Consider the following 24,468-nt stretch of genomic DNA (forward strand, 5'->3'; position numbering starts at 1 on the left):
CATGTAAATGAAAGTAGAATGCAGTTTGTTATTTTGCAGTCTAGAGAGGTTCAGCTTCCATTACTGGTCCTTGGCTGTTCACAGTGTATCTCATTCATTGTTGCGCATGAGAGTATGAAGATGAACTACCTAAAAAGTTACATCTGGATTGTGCAAAGGAACAACAACAGTCACATCTCCCTGCAGTTTCCTTGAAGTGTTCATCACCTGCTCATACTAGTGATGTTTGGCCCCACTGTACGTTTTCAAAGTTATATTATCCAGCACTAGAAGTGACATCATGGGCACATAGTGGCAATAAGGTTTGAGTTGTGTACTGTTTCAAAAGTATTTCCGCCTTGTGTGGGACATAAATTTGTTACAGTGTATTCCACAACAAGAGGGTGACTTCTTTCTAATATTGTAACTGTTGTTGCCACTGATTTAATAAAATCAGATCTAGTTGTACAGAGTAGTATGAAACCAGTCTCTGGTGAGGTCCTAATTTCAGTGTTATCACCCCATTAGCTATTCACTTTCATTCATGAACAAATATATTAAAGGGCTTTGTAGGATCCATGAGCCTCAGAGTGAGATCTGATGCCAAAAATTCTTCTATCTCTTTAAAACTCTCTGCCACTCGATACAATCCATGGGACACTGAAATAGTCCAAAAGCGCAATTATCTTTGTCAGAAGTATGCCTCAAACTTTGTATATTACCCTTCAGTAAAGCAAGTGCTGTACAGACAGTCAAAAAATGCCATGGGCCTTGCTTGCACTAACACTAACACAGGAGAGACTTTTTATCTAACAATTCCTACAGGATAAAATTCAGCATGGCATTTCAAGCCTAATCTTGTGAGTTGCAGAGTTCTCCCTGGCAAGAGCTAAGCAATTTTCACTCTTACTCATCTCAATAGCCCATGAGGATACAAATCAGGGACAAATCAGTTTTTCTCAGTTCTGCCCTCACACTGGATTTGCATCGAAGTCCACGGAAGCTCTGCATGGGTGGAGTGATGGCCCTTCATAGCTGACTAGTGTTTGGAGCAAAACCAGCTGTGTTGAAAGTTGAGTGCATTTTAGATGAGTCTTCTTAGTTATAATGGCTAAAGACTTAGCTGACTAGGCAGGTCCATTTGCTAAAACCGTATTTCATTATCAGGCTAAAGAGATTTAAAATAAATATATTTCAATAGTGGTAGGCTTTGCTGCTATTGATTTCTGCAATATATTCTTAACTGGAACTTTTATTTCTCTGCTTCATGAATAAAGCCAGAATTGCTTTCTGGTTTGGATAAAATTCCATGTAAGAAATGAGATATGCAGATTAGGCCATTATCAGTGCTATTACTGCATGATTTTCATTTGCATAGTAACCTTCAGTGGGAGACCTTACAGCACACTACAAATGCTGCCAAGAGAACCTTCTGGCATTTCTTGGAGAGCATTACCATGCAATACCCCTCATAAGATTAGATTGTCCCATAATAAAACAACTTAGAATATCCTAGAAAACATGTAACTGGAGACAAGGACTCCTGCCTAGTGTTTTTCCTGGAAGAAAATTCACAAGCCAGAGAACAGGGCACTTTTCACAGATTTGCTGACCCTTTTAAGGACGCTTGTCACACAAACTGGAGGGTGGTAGTCCTATTTGGTAGCCCAATACAAGCTAGCCGAATTCTATTTTTATTAGTTTTTATATAACAGATAGACCATATTAAGACTTGCAGAAATCATGTTGGAGACACCACCCAAAGGTGTCAAATTTCTTTCAAAAGGGAAAACTGGTTTCAAAAATTTTCTAGGGAAAACATTTTTCTGCATGATCTGCAGCAGATATGAACTGCTCTGAATCAAACCCAGTTTTAACTTTGACACTGATGCTACCTTCAAAACCTCCAAGTATTTCTACTACTTTAATGGAAGACCTTGAAAGCTGGGGACACCACTTCAGGCCACTACAGGCGACATATCTTGGTTTCATAGCCAGGCTCTATATGCCTTGCAAGTTGAAAGACAATCAAAAGCAATATCTGTAAATTGAAGTATGTCTTGTAAGAGATATCTTCTGCTCTTGTCAGATATCAGCCTAGAAAAATATGTAATTAAAACAGATTGAGACCATAGGACAGTAAACGGTTTAAGGAAGATGAGATGGGCTCCTTTTGTCTCAAGACACAGCTGAGCCTCCGAAGCTACCAAGAGCCCTTTGTGAGAGCATTCCTGTTACATACAGCGTTCTTGTGCCTCAATGTCCTCAGATGACCTGCATGAAACTCAGGACTTAGAAACAGTGCTAGCAATTACACATCACAGTCAAGTAATCCATAGAAGTGATTTGATACTCCTAATATTCTCACACCAAGTATGAAACCTCTGGTGAGCTGCTTGTCAAAGCAAGATGCTTCACAGTATAAGCACACATCAATGGTCTGCAGCAAAATAAATTACTACGTGCTCCTTTAATTTCAGGAGATCTCATTGCAGTTTGCATCAAATTGAAAGCTATTTTGGCTGATGCTCATTTGGGCAGTAGCCTACTTAGAACTGTACTCGGAACTACAGCTCCCATGTCTAGGGCATAACACGGAGCTGACACACAGCTGGAGAAGTTTCCCTGCATGGCATGCTATGGAGATGCACTTCACCTGTCAGGCAAGCTCTGCAACCTGGAATTATAAAATGAAAACTTCTGTACAGGCAGTCAAAAAATGCCACGGGCCTTGCTTGCACTAATACAAAGAGACTTTTTATCTATGAATTCCTACAGCATGAAGTTCAGTAAGGCATTTCAAGGCTAATCTTTGAGTTGCAGAGTTCTCCCTGGCAAGAGTTAAGCAATCTCCACTCTTATTCATCTCAAAAACTTGTGAGGATACAAATCAGGGACTTTTTTCTCAGTTCTGCCCTCACACTGGATCTGCATCAAAGTGCATGAATGCTCTGAATGGGTGGAGTGATAGCCCTTCATAGCTGACTACTAATCTCAAAATGTCAACAATAACAAGATGTTCTTAGATAAAGCAGAAAGCATAGAATGGGCAGACAAGACTGAACAATCCCTTTGGATTCATGTCACCACCTATGGTGACCTGGACATGGACTGAAATACATCCTTGTGAAAGCTCCTAGAGGTCCTTTTTCCTCATTTTATGATACTTCAGCAGCAGGCAGACATGGGAGCCCATCTTAGCCCGAGTGTACTGAGCCAAAAGCCATGTCACAAATACTTGTATGTGCAGCTTGAAAACGGCTGCTGCAGAGAGGTCACAGATAAAGCCAGCAGCCCACATGTTCTCTGAGATCTGATTGATCTTCCCTTTGCATTGTACACCTGTAGGCAGCTCAAGAGAATACAGTGAGTCACTTCTGGGCTTTTAGTGCCTCTTGGAAGTGGCAGTCTATGTGTTTCCACCAATTCAATGTAGGCAGTGGCAGGGTTCTTTGGGTACCATAAACTGCCTACAGCTTTAGCTGGTGAAACTGAAAACAATATATTCCTGATGTTTTTAAATGAAAAGGCTGAAGAAATACTAGACAGACTTGTCTGCATTTACTTTTGTTTTTCATTTGTCAGCATTCTACTACTTTCAGCTCAAACCAACTCAGAGAAGAGAACCTTGAGAGAAAATAATCTGAGAGAATAACATAACCATTTTCAAACAAATTCCTTTCAAAATATTTCTGAATTTTTCTGAAAATATTTTCACTGGCAGGCATTCTTATGTTATATGTGCCTCGCAGAAGGTGTGTGTTGCTTTGATGTTAGGGAACAGAAGAGCTACTTTGCATTAAACTAATAATCTTAAAAGAATAAGGAATACGCACACAGATGTGTGGTTACCAGTTAGTGGCAGGGCAGTTACCGAAATACATCAGAACTGAGTTTAAACTCTTATTTCGTCTCTGAGACAGCTGCACCCTCGATGTTCTTAGAGGTGTTTTGCAACCTAAGTGACTCTGTGATTACGTGGCACCCTGCAGCAACCAGAACACCATTTATTCTTCACGTCCATAATCTTCCTGATGCTCCTGCACTCGCTGATGACTGCCTGCCACAGCATTTAGAGGCTGACACACCCACTCTGCGGTACTTTCGAAGCCGATGAAGGCCCGCGTACCACTGCGGAGCCCTGGTCCGTTCCCGCGGCCCGGCCAGCGCGGCCCCTCTGCCCCGCCGCGCCTGCGCCAGCCGCCGCGCATGCGCGCTGTGCGCGGCCGGTTGCGGGCGGCGGCGCGGCCGTGGTGGAGGCGCAGCGAGCCCGGCCCAGCCCGGCCCGGCCGAGGTGAGGGGCCCCGGGGAGCGCGGGGCGGGCGGCGGGAGCAATCCGCGGCGTCAGGATCGAAGTAAAGGCAGTTGCTGCTACTGCCCTGTGAGAGGTGGTGTTGTTTGTTTTACGGTTTTGTTTAAAGCTGGTCGCTCTGAGACGTTTGACTTTGTCGCACGCAAGCGGTGAGGTGTTCTCGTTCCTGGCTGGGTAGGAACACCAGTTTAATCGAGAATCCTTAAAAAGGAGCCAGAGGCTCTCAGATCACAGGCGAGAAATATGGTCTCAGTGCTCCCTGCACTCAGTTTCTTTTATGTAGCCTAATTTACCTTGACAAAGTTTCTTTTGGAGAACTGGACCACATCCGAAAGTGTAATGCAGTGACAGCCTCTCTGTGGTTCACTTGAATTAGCAATGCTTTTCCGTCTTAGCATTAGAATGCTTTATTAGATTTGCGTGGCAAGGATATGGTAGCAGAAGAGTTACAGGGGTGGCCTCTGGGAGAAGCTGCCAAAACCTCACATCTGACACAGCCAGTGCCAGAGGGCTCCAAATGGACCAGCCACTGGCCAAGGCCAAGCCCATCAGTTATCCTCGGGGATAACATGTTTAAGAAGGTGAAAAACTGCTGCACAACAGCAGCCCAAGGAGAGAAGTGAGAACATGAGAGAAACAGCCCTGCAGACACCAAGGTGCAGGAGGTGGGAGACGAGATGCTCTGGGTGCTGGAGCAGAGATTGCTCTGCAGCCCATGGTGAAGACCATGGTAAAGTACTCGTGTGTGTTTTGCAGCCCATGGAAGTCTGTGGTGAAGCAGGTGTCCACCAGTGGGGAGTCCCATGCTAGACTGGTTGGATGCCCAAAGGAGGCTGTGACTCCATGGAGAGGAGGCCATGCTGGCTTCTGAAAGGACCAGTGGGACCATGAAGGCAGGAACCCATGCTGGCAAGACTTAGGATCCGCAGTTGAGCAGTTTGTTCCTGATCAGCTGTACCCCATAGAAGGGACCCACGCTGGAGCAGTTAATGAAGAACTGCAAACTGTGGTTGGGATCCCATGCTGGAGCTGGGAAAAGTGTGACTGACCTCATTTCCTGACCCCCTACTCCAGTTAGGGGGAAGAGGTAGAGAAGTTGGTAGTGAGTGAAGTTGACCCCAGAAGGAAGGAAAGGTGGAGGGAATGTGTTTCTAAATCCTTTTGTATTTCTTACTATTCTACTCAGTTTTCTTTAGTAAAAATAAATTTCCTTGGCTTGTGTCAGCTTTCCCTATAACAGTAATTGCTGAGTGATCTTCCTGTCATTATGTCATAAACCCTTAATCTTATTTTTGCCCCTTTTCCAGTTGAGGGGCAGTGGTAGAACAACTTTGTGGCTATCTTGCAGTAAGTCAAGCTTAAGGCTACACAGATAGTTATCACAGGCAGAGATAGGGCCTGAATTCAGCAGAGATGATGGAGATAATGGGGCTGAGCTCCTTTCCCTGTGAGGATCCTTTCGCTGTGGTTTCTAGGACTGTGCAGCTGGAAGGAGGGACAGCTGAACAGTGGTAGCCAGTAGCAGTGCTGGCACCAGGGAGAGGGGATGAAAAGGCATAGCCAGGTGCTTCACAGGAGTTCATGGGAAAAGAGCTAAAGCCTAATAATGGAGAGAATGCTTTTGTTGATCAGGAGAGCTCAGTAGAGTGGTGCCTTCCCTGATCTTGGAAGGTTTTTAAAGCCAAACTGAAGCAAAGCCTTGAGCAACCTGGTCTGACTATATGTCTGAACTTCCTTTGGGAGGTTGAACAAAAAGCATCTTTAGGTCTTTGCCAGCCGTGATTATCCATGTATCCTCTAAATTTTATGGACATTCCATGTGGATACACAGTTACCTTTGCTTAGGGCGAGTGCTGAAGACTGAGGAACAGTTTAGGTAGTGTTTAATTTAATTGCACTGATATAGCTGTTGCATTGTAACTATCCTGTGGATATTTAGTTTAGATTGAGAGAAATTTAGGATTTGTGTCTCATGCAAGGGCAACAGACTTCTAGTCTATCTGGAATAGCTGATTTGTACTTACATTGAAAGTATGTTCTGTGCTTGTAATGATTCTCTGTAGTAGTTTTTCCTTTTAGTCATAATTACCTGATATTTAGTCATAATTACCTGAGATACAATATAATTCCAGTGTGTTCCTGTCAAAACTGTCCAGGAAGGAGCTTTACCTCATTTTGCTGCTTATTGGGTGGAACTGAGGGGGCTTAGGTTTATATACACAGATAAACTGATGCATCTAGATCCACTGTAGTTATTAGCCATGCTCAACAGATCTAGGTACATCTGGAATTGTTTGCTGTAGGAATATTTTTTTTTTTAAGCAAGATATCAGCTCTAGTTTATGAGTGTTCATTTATTATATGGACACCTATTGTCTCAAAATGCCATAACATCTATTCTAAAACTATACATAGCATGCCAGCATCAGTGTTGGTTTTTTCTCCTGCATTTTCAGACATGCAATCCACAAGTGTAAGGGAATACCTCACTGCTTAACTGTGAGGAACTTGTGTTCCCTGATCTATTAATGTAGCTATTAATTTTGAGTTTTCCTGCCACAAATGGTGTTTTTTGTGGCACACAGAGTGTTGCTTGTATCCAGGCTTTAATTCCATCTTTTTTTTTAAAGTGGCAAGATTCTGAATGTATGACACTGATAGCATGTCTTGAAATTTGAGTATTTTCCATGTATATGTTTCCTCAGTGCTTATTGCAAAGGATTACACTTAGGTTTTCAACAAGTACTAGCTTTTTTGGTTTTTTGAGGAAGCCATTCCAAGGGACTGGAGGTGAGTTTACAGAAAACTGAAATATGTGAGAATTTGCAGTGACCATCAGTTTCATTGGTGTGCAATAAACTGACTTCTGATTTCACTTTAATGTAGGTTCATATGTGCTTGTGAGTACCTGCATATTCCAGTTTACAGGGAAGGTTTTCGCTTCAAGTGTTCCAGCCCCTTACTACAATTACCATTTGTAGTCTCACAGGTTGGTCTTCTGTTTGTTTTACTTCTGCTTTTGCATGAAATGATAGAAAGTTTGTGGATAATTTTGCATTTTAAATCATATTTGTGAGACTGTGAACATCCCTTTTGAGCTCTCTCATTTTCAGTTCAATGAAATATACTTAAAATGCTCCCAAGAATACATGCTCCTAGAGTACACATATGCTGTGCCATATGGAATGGTATATTTGTTGCAGCTTCAAGAAATGTCTGTAACCCATTCTTTGTGCAGGACCAATGAGTATTCACCATTTCTTGGGTTCAAGCCCAAAAGACAAAGTGATATGGTAGACTTCAGAGAGGGAAGAAAATGCTTTAATGCTTGCATCTGTTGTTAAATAACACATAAATGGGGGGGGGTGGAGAGCATGTAATACATGGTATGCTGTCCTTCCTCGTCCTAAGTATATTTTTTTAATCTCTCTTACAGAGTGAAATTTAGTGTCATATGTCAGAGCCAGAATGCTGGATGACATCAAGAAGCGATTTGAATTTCCTAATGCAGTTGTTCAGTCACAGGTAATTTTTGGAAAACATTAAGATAAATCAAGTTGTTTGTGGAAATGTTTGTTCCAACAGCTGCTGCTTATCTGCCTATCTGGGGTTTTTTTTTCAAAGTCAGAAAAGCAGAGAAACAGACTATTCCTGAATCACAATAAAATCCTAATTGCCCTCTCTGTGTAATTGAGACACAGGCCATAATTGCTCATCACTATAAAATCTCTTCAGGAAAATCAGAAACTTTCCATGACTGGAAGGTTGGAGTGTGGCCAAGTGGTTTTTAGTGACCTTGTGATCTCAAGACGCCAGAAATTACCAGATAACTGTGTGTGGGGCTGAAATACTTTGTAATGTTTCATAGAACTGCTCTGTTTCTTCCTTGGTGGTGAGAACTGATGAACTACTGCAGTCTTGTCTGTCATCAAGGGATAAGTATATGCAGCTCAGCTCAGCCCCCTGTATTTTCTGATCCACACATTTGTTCCTTGTCAGTTTCACCTGAAATTATAATGTACAAAAAGTGTTTATCACAGTATGTTTAATGGACAGGAAAGAGTAATAGCAGTAATAGCCTCTGGTTCTTTACTTGGTAACATACATGTTCTTTATTTTGATAATTTCTCATTTCAGTGTTAAAAATGTATCTCTTTGGCTGTAAGTTCATTGCTAATTTCCCTGTTTTCTTCCTCTCCTGTTTTGTATTTAGGATTAAATATGTACCCATTTGCTTGGTGAAATAAGTTGATCAGAATGCGGTCTGTGCAACCTGGTGCCTCTCTTGCCTCTTCAGTCAGTTCACTTTGGTTTAACAGTAATTAGGTTTGAAAGAGACATCCAAGTCTACTTGTCATCAACTTGGCATTTGGGAGAGAAAGCCATGTTCCTGAAAGCTGGAGTTCATCTAAGGTCTAGCAGAGAGTCTTGCACTGCAGATGAGTTTATACCATTAGCCTTGATGAGTAGGACTCAGCATCTGCGAAGCAGTCAATTTTTCTTTAGTGCAGAATGTTCCTGTAGTAACACTGTTGTATTCCTTAAATGTCCTGGCTCATTATTGCAGCTGCAAATCATTAAGGTCTGCTAATGTGCTTTGGTTGATTTTTGTCCTGTTCTTTGGCTGTTTTGATAGTTTCCACTTGTATTCTGACCCTGAAAAGCATTCTGTAATCTTCAAACTATAATCAGGTCAGGATTCAACTTCATAAGAGATGTCTTCTCTTTCTGGGACCAGCCAAGATATCTGCTCTGCAGAGTGTGTCTACACACTGATCAGAAAAGTGAGGAACTTGAGCACCGGTTTGTGGGTCATGAAGTTTTACTGCTTAATCAAGTTCTAGAAATGCAGAGAACTAATCTGCATTTTGACTTTTCTGTATAGTTAGGTCACTGCAAAAGCCAAGTTTCTGTTAATAAGCCCCTTTTCCTGTGTAACAGAAGTGTCTTAAGGATGTAGGTCTGAATTAACTTCTGAAGGTCCTTTTTAAGCGGGAAAAATATGTTAGCTTCCCTTGTAAGTGCACTGAAAGACACCTGACCTGCCCGGGGAGCGCACTTGCTCTTGTGATGGGTTCATTGTAAACAGAGGTAAACGGTTACTTTGACTGGATCCCATTTTCTCCTGCTTCCTCAAGAGTAAGATTTCCAAATAACCTGTCTTTTTAAGTCAAATGTGTTAGAGTACATTTCCTTACTTGTGAAAAGCATAGTCCTTGTAGTCTAGGAGTGTGTCAGGTGCTGTCTTTGCAAGAAATATAAGCTCTTATTTAGGTTTGTTATGACAGGTTAGCAATTAGTGCATGACTGAAGTGAAAATAAATCTTGGAAGGAGAAGGAACCTTGAAACACTGAAAATAGTCTGTTCCTGTCTTTTTATATACTAAGAAAAATGAAATGCTAATTTTTGTTGTTATTCTTTGCTGGCCTAGTTTGCTTTTTCCAAAAGTAATGATCTGTCATTAGCAGAGAAGAGTAGATTCAGCAGCTGTTCTGGGTGCATTGATAGTCTGAAACATTTTTGTGCTGTTACTATGAAAACATGTCTTTCTGTCTTTCACAAAAATGGGTTTTCTGTGTAAGAGTATCAAAAATTATGAAACAAGACAGAGTAAGACATTACAGATGAGTCAGAAAACAAAAGCCTAGGTTCAAATACCTGATGAGGGTATTTCAGTTCACATTTGGATTTTGAAAGACAGTTTGAGGAAATCAGACTTCTACTAAAATAGAATGAGGAACTTAATCTGTACCTCAAAAGAGTAAACCTGGGCTATTTTGGGGAACTGAAACTTTTTGTTTTGAAGACCTTGACTGTTTAAAGCTTGTTAATGATTTCTGCCATGAAACAGCTTAATGAGGAATAATGCTAATGTCAAATGCCCTGTTTAAAGTAAATGAAATGTTTCTGGCAGGAGCTGTGATAAAGGGATATGCAAAGTGCTTAAGGCAAAACTTGTGGTGCAAAAATTTGAGCAAGTTGCTTAGGTGTGCAGTGTTCTGCTTCTTCTCTTGCTTCTGCTTCCCTATATAGTACAGGATTTATTAATTACTAGTGCTTTTAAGGACATGGAGATCTGTGCAGCAATGGAGGTGTAAAGTTTATTGAAGTTGTTGCATCAAAATATGTACCTGTAAAAAGAGGCCTTTGGACTTAGTGGAGCCCTGTGGAAGTTTGTTTTGTGCCTCAGCAAAACAGTAAAAGTGAGTATATCAACATTATGGACATTTTTGACCCTAAAGCATATTTCATCTTCAATATCCATAAGGTTAGTATTTCAATCATAATGAAATGATTGTAAACATCAGCATTGTAAAGACTTCTTGATGGAGAATTTAAAAATCATGCATGTGCTTTTTATTTCTTTTAATGCATCTTTGTGTGTTTTTTGGTTTTTTTTCTCTTTAGGCAGTGGGCCATCTGATTGCTGCAGTACTGAAAGAAAAAGTTTCTTCAAAGAAGATCAGACAGGCTTCTGACCAGGTCTGTGGCATTTTTTCACTTTCATCTCCTCTTTCATCATTATGTGATTATTCTATGTGTTTTTTCTAGGTTTTCCCATTTTTCACTGTGTAATTTTAATACAATTCTAGAAGTTAAATAAATAGTTATCAATATGTATCTGGGCATACAGAAACAGTTAAACTCTGGCATCAGAAGAGCAGTTTACTTCCATTACAAGATTTAATGGCAGAAGCCTTAATCCTGTATCTAGCTGTGAATACCTATATCTAGCTATGTTCAGTTTAAGAGAGTTTAATTTAGTTATGTTACTGAGAGTGAAGTACAGAGACTGAGACATTGTTTCTTGAGTGTGAAATTTGTTTACATTGCTATAAAAATTTCAAGAAGTATGGCTTTTTATATATCTGCATTGGTGTTATATTTCATATCAGGTAACTAGACATTGTATTTCTTCAGGAGGGAGCAGGATGTAAATGCATACTTAGCGTTTGCATTTTAAATGAGTCAAGTTCACTTAAGTGCATGTCTTGTTAACAAGGTATATGAAATATAGGCAGAATCAAGTGTCACATTTCCCACTGCAAATGGGAAAGGTGTTAGCTAGAATTTGTTCCTCTGGTTTTTCTCCCCAAAAGCTGACCTGTCTAGAAATGAACAGAAGTTGATCTGTGGATTTTTATTCCATAGTCTGGGGACTTCACTCTAACATACCCAAACCTGAAAAGCACTAAGTTTTGATTTGAGAGAGTATTGAAGGTGTGTAGTTTATCTAACAGAAGCTCTTTCACAGTCATGATCATAATCAAGTTCCCAAATTATGTTCTAGTATTGAGCTACAAGCTGATATTTTCCCCTCAGTGCTTGTTTATGTGAAGGTATTAAACTGAAATACAGCAACACATTCTAATATGCTAGGAGGCAGAAGATTATGCTGGTTAGACATTGCAGACTCTCTTTATACTCAGGAGCATTTTGCACTGTTGGTTGTTTTAAAACCTTCCTTGTTCTCCAGTTGAAAGTCACAAAGTCAGCAAACTAATCTGTGAATACTAATTTACCATGGAAACCAGCAGCAGTTTTGATGGTTGCTGCCAAATCTTCATGCTTACTAGCAAATAGAACTTTATGTGTTTAGTAAAGGCAACTTACCTTTGGATTGCCCTCTGTAAGCCTGTCTTTAGCTGTCTGTGTCTACCTTGGTGTAGACACAGCTTGTCATGACAATTTTGGAGTTGTCTTCAATTACATCCTTATTTTTTAAATCAGGAAACTGATGATAACCTGCCTGTGGGTGTCCTATCCCTAGATGTGTTCAAGGTCAGGTTGGATGGGAACCTGGGCAACCTGACAGTGAGTGGCATCTGTTTCCATGTCCCAGACTTGGAACTAGATGGTCTTTATGGTCACTTCCAACACAATCCATTCCATGATTCTATCTGCATAGAAACAGCTGAAAAATTCATCCTCATTACCTTTTTGTCAGAGACAGTAAATGTTACGCCCTACTATGGGGCATAGACATCAGAGGGCAGGAAAGTGGGAGCTGTCTCCACTTTGACTTTTTGTCCTGGCTTTCTCAGGAATAGAATCTGTACTCTAGCTGCCTCTTCTGCTCTCTAAGGCTTCAGGAGAAGTGATTGAGCTGTTTTTTATTTCAAAGTGTGTTTGAGATGAACAAAGATAAATCAGTCTGATACTTGTGTCCCATGCTTTTGCCTTCAGACTCCTGCTCTGAACCTGCTTTGGGAGAAGTGCTGCAGTGAGAATGTTGCCTTGCGAACAGCCTGCTGTGAGGGCTTGGTGGCACTTGTGGTGGAGAAACATGCTGAGCTTGACTATGTTCTTCATGGAGCTCTCAACCTAATTCCCTCAGCAAGGTAGTGTTTATTGCCTAATTTTATTTATTGCCTAAAAGCTGGTTATCAGCATTGCTTTTCCCTTAAAAGTACAGAGGAAGAAGAAAGTTCTGTGTCAGTATCTTCAGACACACCATGGCATTAAGGACTGCTGCTGCCCTGCCACTCTGCTGAAGGATGTTGCTTTTACCTTTCCTATGTGACAGTGTGGGTCTGACATAAAAACTCTTAGAGTATTCTATGGATGTAAGCTGAAATTGTTAGTAGCTCAGGCTAGTGTTGTAAACTTTGAACTGTGGAACCTCCCTCAGAAGTCAATAAATTGCTTTGTTTTGTTGCCCCTACCATAGAAAGGGGAAAGAAAATGACAGAAACTTCCATTATGAGAGAGTATGTTGTGGTTTAACCTCAGGCAGCAGCAGGCCTCACACAGCTGCTCACTCACTTTCCCACCAGTAGGATTAGGGAGAGGGTAAATGATGGAAAACTTGTGGGTTGAAATATGGAAAATTTAAGAGGGAGAGTGAAAGCTGTGCACACAAGCAAACCAAAACAAGAAATTAATGCACTGCATCCCATGGGCAGGCAGGTGTTCAGCCATCTCCAGGAGAGCAGGGCCCTATCACACATAATGGTGACTTGGGAATATAAATGCTATCATTCCAAACACCCCCTCTTCTTTCCCTCAATTTTATATACTGAGCATGATGTCATATGGTCTGTAATGTCTCCTTGGTCAGTTGGGGTCACCCATCTTGGCTCTGTCTTCTCCCAGCTTGCCAAGCATCCCCAACTTCCTCCCCTGTGTGGCAGCATGAAAAGCAGAAAAGGCTGTGTGTAAGCCCTGCTCAGCAATAACAAAAACATCTCTATATAATCAACCTGTGTTCAGCACAAATCTAAAACATAGCCCCATACCAGCCATTGTGAAGAGAATTAACCCTATCCCAGCCAAAACCAGCACAGAGGGAAATAACTTCATCAGTTGTCAAAAAACTGATTGCTCAAATAAAGTCACCATAAGAATGTGTATTGAGATTAGGAATGCTGCAGTCTGTTTCCTTGTCTGCTGAGGAGGAAATCACTTTACTTTGAAGCTATTTCCTCCTGCACAATTCTGGAAATGGAATGCTTACATCTGGTAGTGGTCGTTTGACCTAGACTGCCTGTCCCTCATACTGAGAAAATGCATTTGGGAGGCAAACAGGCACTGTATATAACATTTAGGAATAGGAAGTCAAATGATGACTGGGGAGAGATTTCCAACCTAGGGGAGACTGAGGAGAAATTTATCAACTTTATTAAGTTTCCTTTTGACTGAAAAGTGGGTTTCTGCACCAGGTTGTGTACTTCTCTTGCTAGAGACCGGTAGAATTGTTTTTAGCCAAACTAGCTATTTAGAGCTATGTATATGTTATGCTGGTAGACTCAGCACAGAGGCTGCAAGAGCCATGCTATTCAAAAGATGTTCTTCATCACTTCTCACCTTCACGTGATCAGTTTTATGCTAAGGTTTCTCATATTCAGTCTGAGCCAAATGTAAACTTTTTCTAACCTTGTGACTTGCTTGTTTACAGCTAGGGTCTTGCTGTGCTGATGCTAATTCTGTGCTGGGTTTGCTATAAATAACTACAGTTTCCTAGAAGAAGTTTTGTAAATATTTTTTTATATTATGGGTAATCTCTGCATACCACTGTCCTCCAAATGATGACGTTTTGGGGCATTTTAGGATTAAGGGAGGATTCTACCTAAGTATAACAAATAAGAAAAAGTACCTGTGATAAGACTGTGAGAACATGAGTTCTGTGGCATAAGGTGGAGTAAAAATTTTATTAGCTGTGATGCCATCATGATTTTTTGCCTTTTCTTTTTATGTACCTTTTATATATTCTCAGTATTCTTTGCATACATAGTTGAAATTCTTTGTTATGATATCTTAGCTTAAGTCCTGGTATTCTGCTAGGCCAGAAAACCAAACATGCTAAAGGCCTCACAGCTGGGGGCCGGAAAGATTCTCCTTATCTTGAAAAAACAAGGCCTTTTCTAGAACATATTGTGCAAACCAGGCTCAAGCCCATCTTGGGGGGAATGCTTTAGAATAGGGAGATGTCATACTATTCATTTCAGCTCCTCATTGGGGAACCTTTGTCAAATATGCTAATTTGCATTGTCTACGAAATTGTATACATGATATACTCTGTGTGTGCATTTTGGTGTATTCCACCTTGATTAATTGTTGCACCTAAGGATACTTATTAAATACCAAGATAAAAACCCTTTTATGCCTTAATCATGTCTGGTTCATAATTCTAGGACCAGGGAAAAGCTGTGGCTTGCAGACTAAGAAATTTGAATTTGCTGTTCAGCTGAGGGTTTGCTACAGTATCAACAGTTTATAAGGTTATGAAATATTAATGCAGCTTTGTACTGCAGAAAATAAAAAGTGTAAAATGGGATATTTAGAATTAAGTTAACCTTATAAACAAATTCAGAGTTACATATTGCAGGGACTACAATCTGCCCCACTTCTACACTATTTGAAACTTCTTAATTTTTTTTTCATGTGTGAAACCAACACATGACTGATTGCTATACTAAGTGCTGGCAAATTATGTAGTAACCTTTTATGTATTTTTGGCATCTTTCCCACTGCCCTCCTCCCCTCCTCCCCCAAGCTGCTACAAATGAAACCACATACACTATGGATTGCAAAGCAGCGTTTATGTTGCCTAACCACAGAAGTCTGTGGTTTAAAACGTTTGTAGCCTCAGGAGCTCATTAAACTGACAATTTCAAATTGCCTCTTTTCAGTGCTAGTACTTTTTTTTTGGCTTGCTTTAGAATTCAAGTCTGCAGTCCATCATTCTGTCCCCTGCCAAATTTTCATCTGTGTGGCTTTGCAGTGCTTGGTCCACAGTGTTGCTAAAACGAAAACTAGCAGCCAGTGGCAACTAACAGGCATTTGCAACCACTGAGCACTATCAATGCTGAATGAAGTTAGGTGTATATTTTGTTGTCAGAGACTTCTCACATTGTGTTATTGCCTCTCTTCTTTACAGTGAATTTTGCAGGGGCTAAGTACACCTACTGGATTATATTTTGTCAGGTCTGTCAAATTATTCACATTAGAAAAGACATTTTGTTTTGGCAGAGATGAAGATCCCATGTTTATCTGAGTTAACTTGTATGGTTCACAGTACCTTCTCATTGTATGTATCGTTGTAATCTAACTGGCTCTTCAATGTTAACTTTGCTGCCCCAGGAGTTTAAGCTTCATGTAACATCATATTTACATGCATATTTGTGTGTTTATGCATACAGAGGAAATATGTTTACATACATCAATACATACATGTGTATTTTCATGTGTTTTTAGGATTGGTTTTCAGCATTCTGTTTAGATGATGGTGGGAAAGCACTGCCTCTGTTCAGTAATGAACAAGGATAAATAATCAATCTACTGAAAATCCTGTGGAACAATTAATTATTGTAATCTTAAAGACCCTGTCAGAAGGATTTCTGTGTAGCATGTTTTCAGAATGTTTTTATTACTGAGCATCCCTGCCTGTAGGAGATGGGAAATGGGATGGAAATCCTTGCAATATGACATGCCTTTGTGTTGCCTCTGTTCAGGAGATGAGTGCAAAGTCTAAAGCATCTCTTCTCTCCCCACTTCCTGCTTGGGAAATAGGACCAGGAGTACTGAAGTTTCAGAACGGGAAAGGTGGTTTTCTTCCCAAGTATTTTATGGTTCATTTTTTTTCTCCTTGCTGCAGTTACCCAATTGAAGCTGGGAAATGAACTTGCAAACTCCCATTTCACTGGCTTTTTCTAGCGGTGAAGAATTTAAAAGGTTGTTCTCTCTCTCCCTCCCTTATACCCATCCAAAAATCTCCTTCCTCCTCTGTGTTTTAGGTTGACTATACTGGGATTTAGAAGACTGTGGCACATCTTTCTGTTAGTTGCTCTGCAGCAGAGTTTTGCCAAACCTCAGTGTCTTCTTGTATTGTCAGATTTCAGTTTTTTGAGAGACAGGTGTCACAACAGCCAGTCATTTTGAAGATTACAAGCACATCTTATAATTGGTCCACTTTTGAAAGAGAGAGAGAAATACAAGCATATTCTATCACTTTTGATCTGGATCAATACTTTCCAGCACAGAAGAGAGAATATAGTACTTTGCCTTTATCTAAACTATAAAAGTAATAAGCATTTAATGGTGGGGAGATCCGCTATGGGACTCTCTAGATGTTCTTACTACCTTATAGAAAAGAGTCTGTCTGCAGGTGGTGACAAGTTTGGTAAAGATTTTATGGTTAAAAGTGCTGTTTGCCTTGTATTCCCATTCTTGTAATATATGGTAGAAGCAACCTGTCAAAAGTTTTAATTGCTGGGCGAGTATTCTCTTTGCTGTTTTGCTCATTATGTGAAAAGAAAATAAAGACACATAAATGCACAACTTGCCCAGAACAAGGTGGGAATATGTTAAGAGGTGTCTTCAAGTAGAACTCAGGTCTCAAACATCAGTTTTGTTCCTTCTCTGATGTACTAATCAATTAATGTAGCTGGATACTTGATGGTAACTCACTTAATTTTGTCAACAGGAATGTGCACGGTTTAGTAAAAACTATTTGCAAGTTAATACAAATTCAAGCTGTTCAGCTCGGAAAAGATGGAGATGAGTCTGTCTGGAGTCTGTATGGAATCAGGTTAGTTTTACATTCTTTATTTAGAAACAATAATAACTTTCTGTCTGATTTCCTGGAAAAAAAAAAAGAAAATTATGTTAATACTGGATTTTGATCTTACTCTTTTTTGCGTAATTTGCTTTGTTCACACTGCACAGGTAATGAAGTGCTGGCACAGGTTGCCCACAGAGGTTGTGGAATCTGTCCTTAGAGATAACAGAACCTGACTGTATGTGATAATGGGTACTCTTTACTAACTGACTGCTTGAGCATGTGGGTTGGACTGGATGATTTGAGTAGCTCCCTTTCAATCTAAGTGATGATCTGATTTTGTGGTTTTTGGTTGGTTTTTTTTCGGTTGAAAGTTTTAAGGAGTTTTATTATAAGGACAAGATTGCCACCATAAGCTCAAAAGGGACAGTGGCAGTGGGGCAATGGTAGGAGGAGGGGGGAGAAAACAAGTACTAGTACTTGTTCAAATACTGGATGACTTCTAATATTTCTTTTAATAAGTATTTTATTTTAAAGCTATGAATCACTTGTCACTTGTTTTTCCTGCTTTGTTCTTATTACAAAAGTCAAGTTCCCAAATGTCTTTGCTGTTAAGGTGATTGACATGTAAAAATAAAATACTTAAATATGTAGAGATACTTACCTAAAGCTTCTTGTCAGGCAATGTCAGACTTTTGAAGAGGACATCCTAGTGACTTCTTCCATCTCTTGAGAAACCATGAGTCAGTACTGACATTAAAAGCCTCTGTTGTACCTTTTCTGGAGAAGAGAAAAGCTTGGTAGATGTTATTAATGCTTTTCAAGTTACTTTTTATGCAATTAAGAGTTATCATTGTAGGAGGCTGTGGCTATAATGGCTAAAGGATATAAAATTCATTATTTGAGAGACAGGAATCATGTCTTCTATTGAGCAAAATGGAATAGTGAAGAAAGTGAAACAGGCTTTTTGGTGTGCTGGATGTGTTTGCATTCCTGAAATCCTTCATGTGGCTCTATCAGTTCTCTTTACAAAATCCCTACTTGTATAGAGCAGTTTTAAATGAAGGGTAGGTGGTGAAGACAGAATTCTTTTGGAACCTTTTTTAAAAGCTTCTGGTAGAAGAAGCTAAGTTAAAGGAACTTAATTATGGCTTCATATGAAAAAGAGGGGGGTAGGATGTAAGTGGAATAAAGAAATAGTCTCTGCCCAATAGAGCAAAGAAAAGGTATTACATTTTTTCACACTCACTGAAGGAGAAGTTACTGGTAACATACAGTGAAGGCAAAATTTGGTAATTCAGACTGATATAAAGTAAAATAGTAGAGAACTAAAAACAAGAAGTAGACTTTTATTTAGCCAATAGGGTTTTTGTTTTCCCTTTTGGTTACAGTTAACTTTAATAAAGATAAATGATTGCTTGACATAGGGTCAGAACCCTGAGATTTTGAAACCTGACTTCTGGCTTTTAGTGTATAGAACAACCTGTCTATTCATTGTAATGTAAAAATTTTTGTAGTTGTGCTCCATGAAATGCCATTAAAACCTGATTTTTTTGTAAGGAATTGAAGAATGTATACAGTAGCTTACCAACAGTAATCTCCCATTACAGTGTTCATATATTATGCTGTCAACTGTGCAAAAGTATTCCATATGGAAATCATCAATGAAAAATCAAAATGCAGCAGTACATTCTCAAGTGGTTTGTTATTGTCACCAGTATTGCAGGGTAATAAATAAATGTGGCTTAGGCCAATGTTAGTTCTGGATAATAGAATTAATTTTATAATACAGCTTCTTGGGATGACACAATATCATGATCAGTTCCTGAAAAGAAATGGAAGGAAATTAATGTATTGTGGATTTGTGCATTTTATTATATAGTGTTTCCCTGGGATGGAGTTAACTTTTTCCAGAGCAGCCATCTGCAGCCACTATAGTGTTGATAACACACCAGTTTTGGCTTCTGCTGAGCAGTGCTATCCCTGCATCCCATTGCCATCCCTCAAAGGGCCAGTAAGTCCCTTTAGAGGAGGCATAGCCAGGATAGCTTATCCAATCTAACAAAAGGGATATTTCATGTTCTATGACACTGTGGTCAGGAGTAAAAGCTAAGAGGAAGGAGCTGGGTGTGGATTTGTTGTTAAGGTGTTTGTCTTCCAAAGCAATTGCTGTGCATACTGAAGCCCTACTGCACAGAAATTGGCTACACATTGCCTGCTGATGGAAAGTAAAGAATATTTTTAAGTTTTCCTTGCTTTCTTTACTGGCCTTTGCTTTTTTTTAGTAAACTGCCTATTTTTTTAACCCAGCAAGGGCTCCTGTTAGCATTCTCAGTGCAGGTGGTTTATGATATATATATACAAAAAATTGAATATGATTTTTTTCTGAAGGCTATTAGCCTTTTTTTAAATGAACTAGTATGTTATGATATTATTCATGATTCATCATGCATGATTTTACTGTTTTAAAGTTATAGAGAACTGCTACTTTTCTGAATTCAAGATTCAGAGCAGGTAGCAAAATGCTTTAAAAATGTATATTTGATGGAATGAAGTGCTGTTCCTGAAAGGGCCAGTTTTCAGAAAGGGCCAGGGTCACATCCGCATACACAGAAAGGTGTGTTGGACACAGTGTTTCCTCATACAAAAAAAAGAAGTCTGTCACTGAATTTGTCCTTTCAATCAAATTGGAGCTCACTTCTATTTAGAGATGTAACAAAAAAGTTCAGATGACCTAAAAGTTAAAAATAATGTATGTTTTATTGTTACGCCTCACAAAGATTTATCTTAGTTTGCCTGGGCATTTCCATAGTATGAGTGGGTAACCACTATGTTTCCTTGTGTGTTTTGCTTTATTCTCAACCCACTAGCAGTAATTTAGGGTAGTGTTGCTGTAATGTCATATAAAGATGCATGTTTTACAGTGCTGTTCTAGCAATTCTTAAGATGATGTTGATAATAAATTGCATCTACACAGCTCAGTTTTCTTTCTGCTAATAGCATTATCAAGTGGAACATTGTTGATTTCTCTTTTTAGTGCTTCATTATTAATCACTGTTTATTGTGGAGCTTAGCTGATTTACTTCATCATCCAGTTCAGTGCAATTCTATTAGTTTCAGAACATACAAGATCTGTAATAAAAGGTTTGCTTTTTTTCCAAAATAGTAAGCCATTTTAATTTGAAACTTGATGTTTCAGATGCTGACTTTAGGAAGGTTCCCCTGGCTTTGGTGTCATTGCAGCATGTAAATGATGAATGGAGACATTCTCTTGATGAAGAAAGGTGGTTAATTTTTAAAATATGACAAAGTTATTGAAATAAGAAGCTGCTATAACCCTATATGTCTTTACAAGGCCTGTGTGCTTTCAAGGTCCTGGCATTGCACATGAACAGTGTTTCTAGCTTACTGCCTGATAAGGATCTGGACTATGGTGTCACTGGATTCAGGTGCTAGACAAGCAACAATGTTTTTGGCTCTTGCATGCTGTCATTTTTGGAAAGCTGCAATGAAGCAATAACCTTAGCTTTTCTAGTCTTTGTGCACAGATTGTAAAAGTCTCTAACTTCAGTAAAATATTTACAGGATCTAGGAAGGTGGATGTATGAAGAACATTAAGTAAGTTAACACATTTTTGAGAAGTGAATGTGAGAAGTGACAGGCTTCTAGCCCCAAATATGAGGGCCAGACCTGTAATATGCATCGTTTGTGTTCTTAGTAGATGGCATCTTTTTTCTGAACATATTTCAAGTAGTCCATAGCATCAGCCAGCTTTCTGAAAGAAGCTTTGTCTTCAGATTATTTATTTTCCTGAAAAGAAACACGTCTTCAGAAGAAAAATTATTTGATGAGCAGAAGGAGAGCCAGTTTAAAAATAAACAACTGTGTTTTTTGCTGTGTTGTAACCACAGAGCAAAGAAAACGAGAGTCATAGGTATGTAAATACTCTTCAACCAGCTTTCATAGTTTGGTGGGCCTTTAATTCAGCTGATGGCTATGTAATTCTTTGCTTATCTTCACGTCTAGTCAGTTGCCCATGACTCAAAAAATGTTAACATTGAGAATGTTAAAAAAACATAATAAGGAGCACCTCTTTAAGTTTAGGAATATGTCTGGTAGATGTCTTTTCATAAATAGGCATAACATAACTCTAAAAATTCCTGATTATAGTAGATAAGTATTACCTCTTTAGTTTAGTGAAGGGAAGCCTTAACTAAAGAGTGCATTTCAAATTTGCCAGGTAATGGGAAAAATTCTTTTATGGTGTTCTTTCAGATCTCAGTCACTTCATTTCTAACCGAGTTGGTTCAGTGCTGCTAAAGATGAAGCCCATGTTGTGTTGCAGTGGTATTGGATATGAGTGTGTCTCAGTGAATGTTGTCTTCTCTAATAAAAAGACTGTTGGAAATTCTGGCTTTTTGTACCTCAGAAGTTTTTAAAGCAATGGTAGTAAGTGAAATAGCATTGTAAATTGTTCTTAAAAGGCATATCTGACTGTCACTCATGTAGTGTCTGAATCTGAGGCAGGGTCTCTTGAGAGTCCACTTCAAGGGATAACCTGAAATCATTCACTGCTCTGTAGGCAAAACTCCTTTAAGGTCTTATAGCACAGATTTGTTGGACCTGTGAGCTGGAAAGATGGTTAACCAAACTGAAGGTGGTGGTTTGCAGCTAATTTATGCTGCCTTTCTCTGTTTCAACTTGCAGCATAGAATGGTTTGAGTTGGAAGGGTCCCTAAAGATCACCTAGTTGCAGCACCCCAGTCCCAGACAGAGACACCTTCCACTAGACCATGTTGCTCAAAGGCTCATCCAGCCTGTCCTTGATGTGTAGGGATGGGGCATCCTGAACTCTGGGCAGTAAGTTACTCTAGTTAAATGACTTTGGTTTTGTTTCTGACAGAGCAGGTTATGTACTTCAGGCTTCCCACCTTCCCAGGTTTTCCTCCACTTGGAGGAAATTTTCATCTGCTTTCAGAAGTTTTGAGAAAATATTTTCTTTTGATAGTGTAGTGATCTTCGCAAAGCTCTTAAAGGGAGTTGGTGAAAGGAAGAGGTTAAATTGGCTATTTCGACAGCCACGCTTATAAGTTTGTTGTTTTGCATACTTGCTTCTGTGTTATAGATAGAAATGTGATTTCTTTGTCTTTCAGGAGCACTCCTCATCCATTAATCACTGTCCTAGAAAACAGACCTGATTGCTGGCCAGTTCTACTACAGCAGATAACTGCATTTTTCCATCAGTGTCCAGAAAGGTAAATGAATGAAAAAATTTAAAAAGCCTAGCAAATGTGGACAGCTGAATTGTATCACTGTAACTGTTTTGTTGAAGGCAAACAAGCTGTAAGAATTCTGTATTTTGTGAAAGATACTTGTAAAATGTAATTATACATTTACAATGTATATATTTATAATTTAATGTATACAATGTATACCTATTTATAATTTATAACTCACAATTTAAGATAGTATAAATAATAATTATTAATTAATTAAATACTGGTATAATAAACTAAAATCAATTTCATAGTTTTTTATCAAATATGTTGTTAAATTTTGTATGGGTATAGAATAATTGGTGTAAAACTGATAGCGTATTTGGATTTTTTTTTAAAAATCAGCAATTTGGCTTATCAACTTTGTAAAAATTTTGACTGCTTAGTCATAAAAAGTTAATCCAGCTGTAACTCATCTATACAAAATGATGGGATGATGAAGGAAAAATAAAGATGATTAAATCACCAGAAAGGATGAGGTCTTGAAAAACAACGTATCCTTCTGATTAAAAAATATAGGAAAAAAAGTCAGTGAAACAACCTTATTATCAAGCATCATTAAAATGACCAAATGCTCCACAGCCAACAATCTCAGCCTGTTCTTCATGCTTACCACTAAGGAGTTTGTCCAATAAAATTTCAGTGTAAGACAATGAATCTGTGGCATTCTCAAAGAGAACTCTTTTATATGATTTTACACCTATATGTATGCTTTTCAGATAAAAGTATCCCTTATTTCCTGCTTTCTGAAAGACTAGTAACAGAGTAATAGAGCAGAGAAATTGGCTTCTCTGTTCTCTTGCTCTTTGTGAAGAAACAAGTTAATTAATCTCTTAAATTTCTGGTGGGCTTAGACTACATGATCAGTAGTAAGACTTTCAAGCAAAAGTATGTTTTGCTCATTTTAATTGATCACAGTCTTTTTCAAATGTTGTTAATTCTTTCACTCAGCTGCTAAATCTGGGACTCACATAAAGTCCCCTCAGATGTATAAATGGAGTGAACTGTAGATTTTTTGCTGAGCGGCTTCTTTTGAATTAAAATAGGATTTTTTCTTAGTGAAAAGGAAAATATAGATGTTCTTTTTGGTGCTCTTTGCTCAAGATTTCTGTAGGTAAAGTGCTAGACTGAGAATGTGGAATCACAGAATAATTTAGGTTTGGAAATGCCCTTCAGAACATGGAGTCAAGCCGTTAACCTAATGCTATCAAGTCCCCCACTAAACAGTGTCCCTAAGTGTGATGTAAACAAGCTATGTTAATGTGACCTATTACTGAATTTTTTCTACAGTTTTGCATCAAGACTGAGTGTTGATGCAAAACTGTAGAAGCTTGTTTAAGACAGAGTTTTGATTTCCTGTTGATATACTGGATGGTAGGAAGGCTCTGCAGAGGGATTTCGACAGACTGGATTTATTGGGCTGAGGCCACTGCTATGAGGTTTGATCCCAAATGCTGGGTCCTGCACTGTGGTCACAACAATTCCATGGAGGGAAGAGCTGAGGGAAGAGTGGCTGGAAAACTGCACAAAGGAAAAGGACCTGAGGGTGCTAGTTGACAGCATGTGAACATGAGCCAGCATGTGCCCACGTGGCCAAGAAGGCCAATGGCATCCTGGCTTGCATCAGAAATAGTGTGGCCAGCAGGTACAGGACTAGGAAATGTACTTGGCACTGGTGAGGCTGCACCTCAAACCCTTTGTCCAGTTCTGGGCCCCTCATGACAAGAAGGACATGGAGGTGCTGGAGCAAGTCCAGAGTAGGGCAATGGAGCTGGTGAAGGGTCTGAGCACAGATCTGATGAGGAGCAGCTGGGGGTGTTTAGCACAGAGGAAAGGAGACTGAGGGGTGATGTTATTGTTCTCTGCCTGAAAGGAGGAGCCAGGTGGGGGTCATCCTGTT

The 24,468-nt window shown here is 39.3% G+C and overlaps 1 protein-coding gene across 3 annotated transcripts in view; it reads left to right on the forward strand.

Moving 5' to 3' along the window:
- Positions 1 to 4,125: 4,125 nt before the first annotated feature.
- The window catches only part of FOCAD (focadhesin), an 86,939-nt gene continuing 66,596 nt past the window's right edge, over positions 4,126 to 24,468 (forward strand). For all 3 annotated transcript variants that reach the window (XM_005490934.3, XM_005490936.3, XM_026795773.2), the window contains exons 1-7: positions 4,126 to 4,273; positions 7,178 to 7,280; positions 7,728 to 7,816; positions 10,701 to 10,775; positions 12,480 to 12,634; positions 17,218 to 17,322; positions 22,446 to 22,547. In XM_005490934.3, coding sequence (XP_005490991.1) covers positions 7,760 to 7,816; positions 10,701 to 10,775; positions 12,480 to 12,634; positions 17,218 to 17,322; positions 22,446 to 22,547 — 494 coding nt within the window. In that variant the 5' untranslated portion in view covers positions 4,126 to 4,273; positions 7,178 to 7,280; positions 7,728 to 7,759. The remainder of the gene's footprint in view (positions 4,274 to 7,177; positions 7,281 to 7,727; positions 7,817 to 10,700; positions 10,776 to 12,479; positions 12,635 to 17,217; positions 17,323 to 22,445; positions 22,548 to 24,468) is intronic.

Source organism: Zonotrichia albicollis, chromosome Z (assembly GCF_047830755.1).
Source record: "Zonotrichia albicollis isolate bZonAlb1 chromosome Z, bZonAlb1.hap1, whole genome shotgun sequence".
Lineage (NCBI taxonomy): Eukaryota > Metazoa > Chordata > Aves > Passeriformes > Passerellidae > Zonotrichia > Zonotrichia albicollis.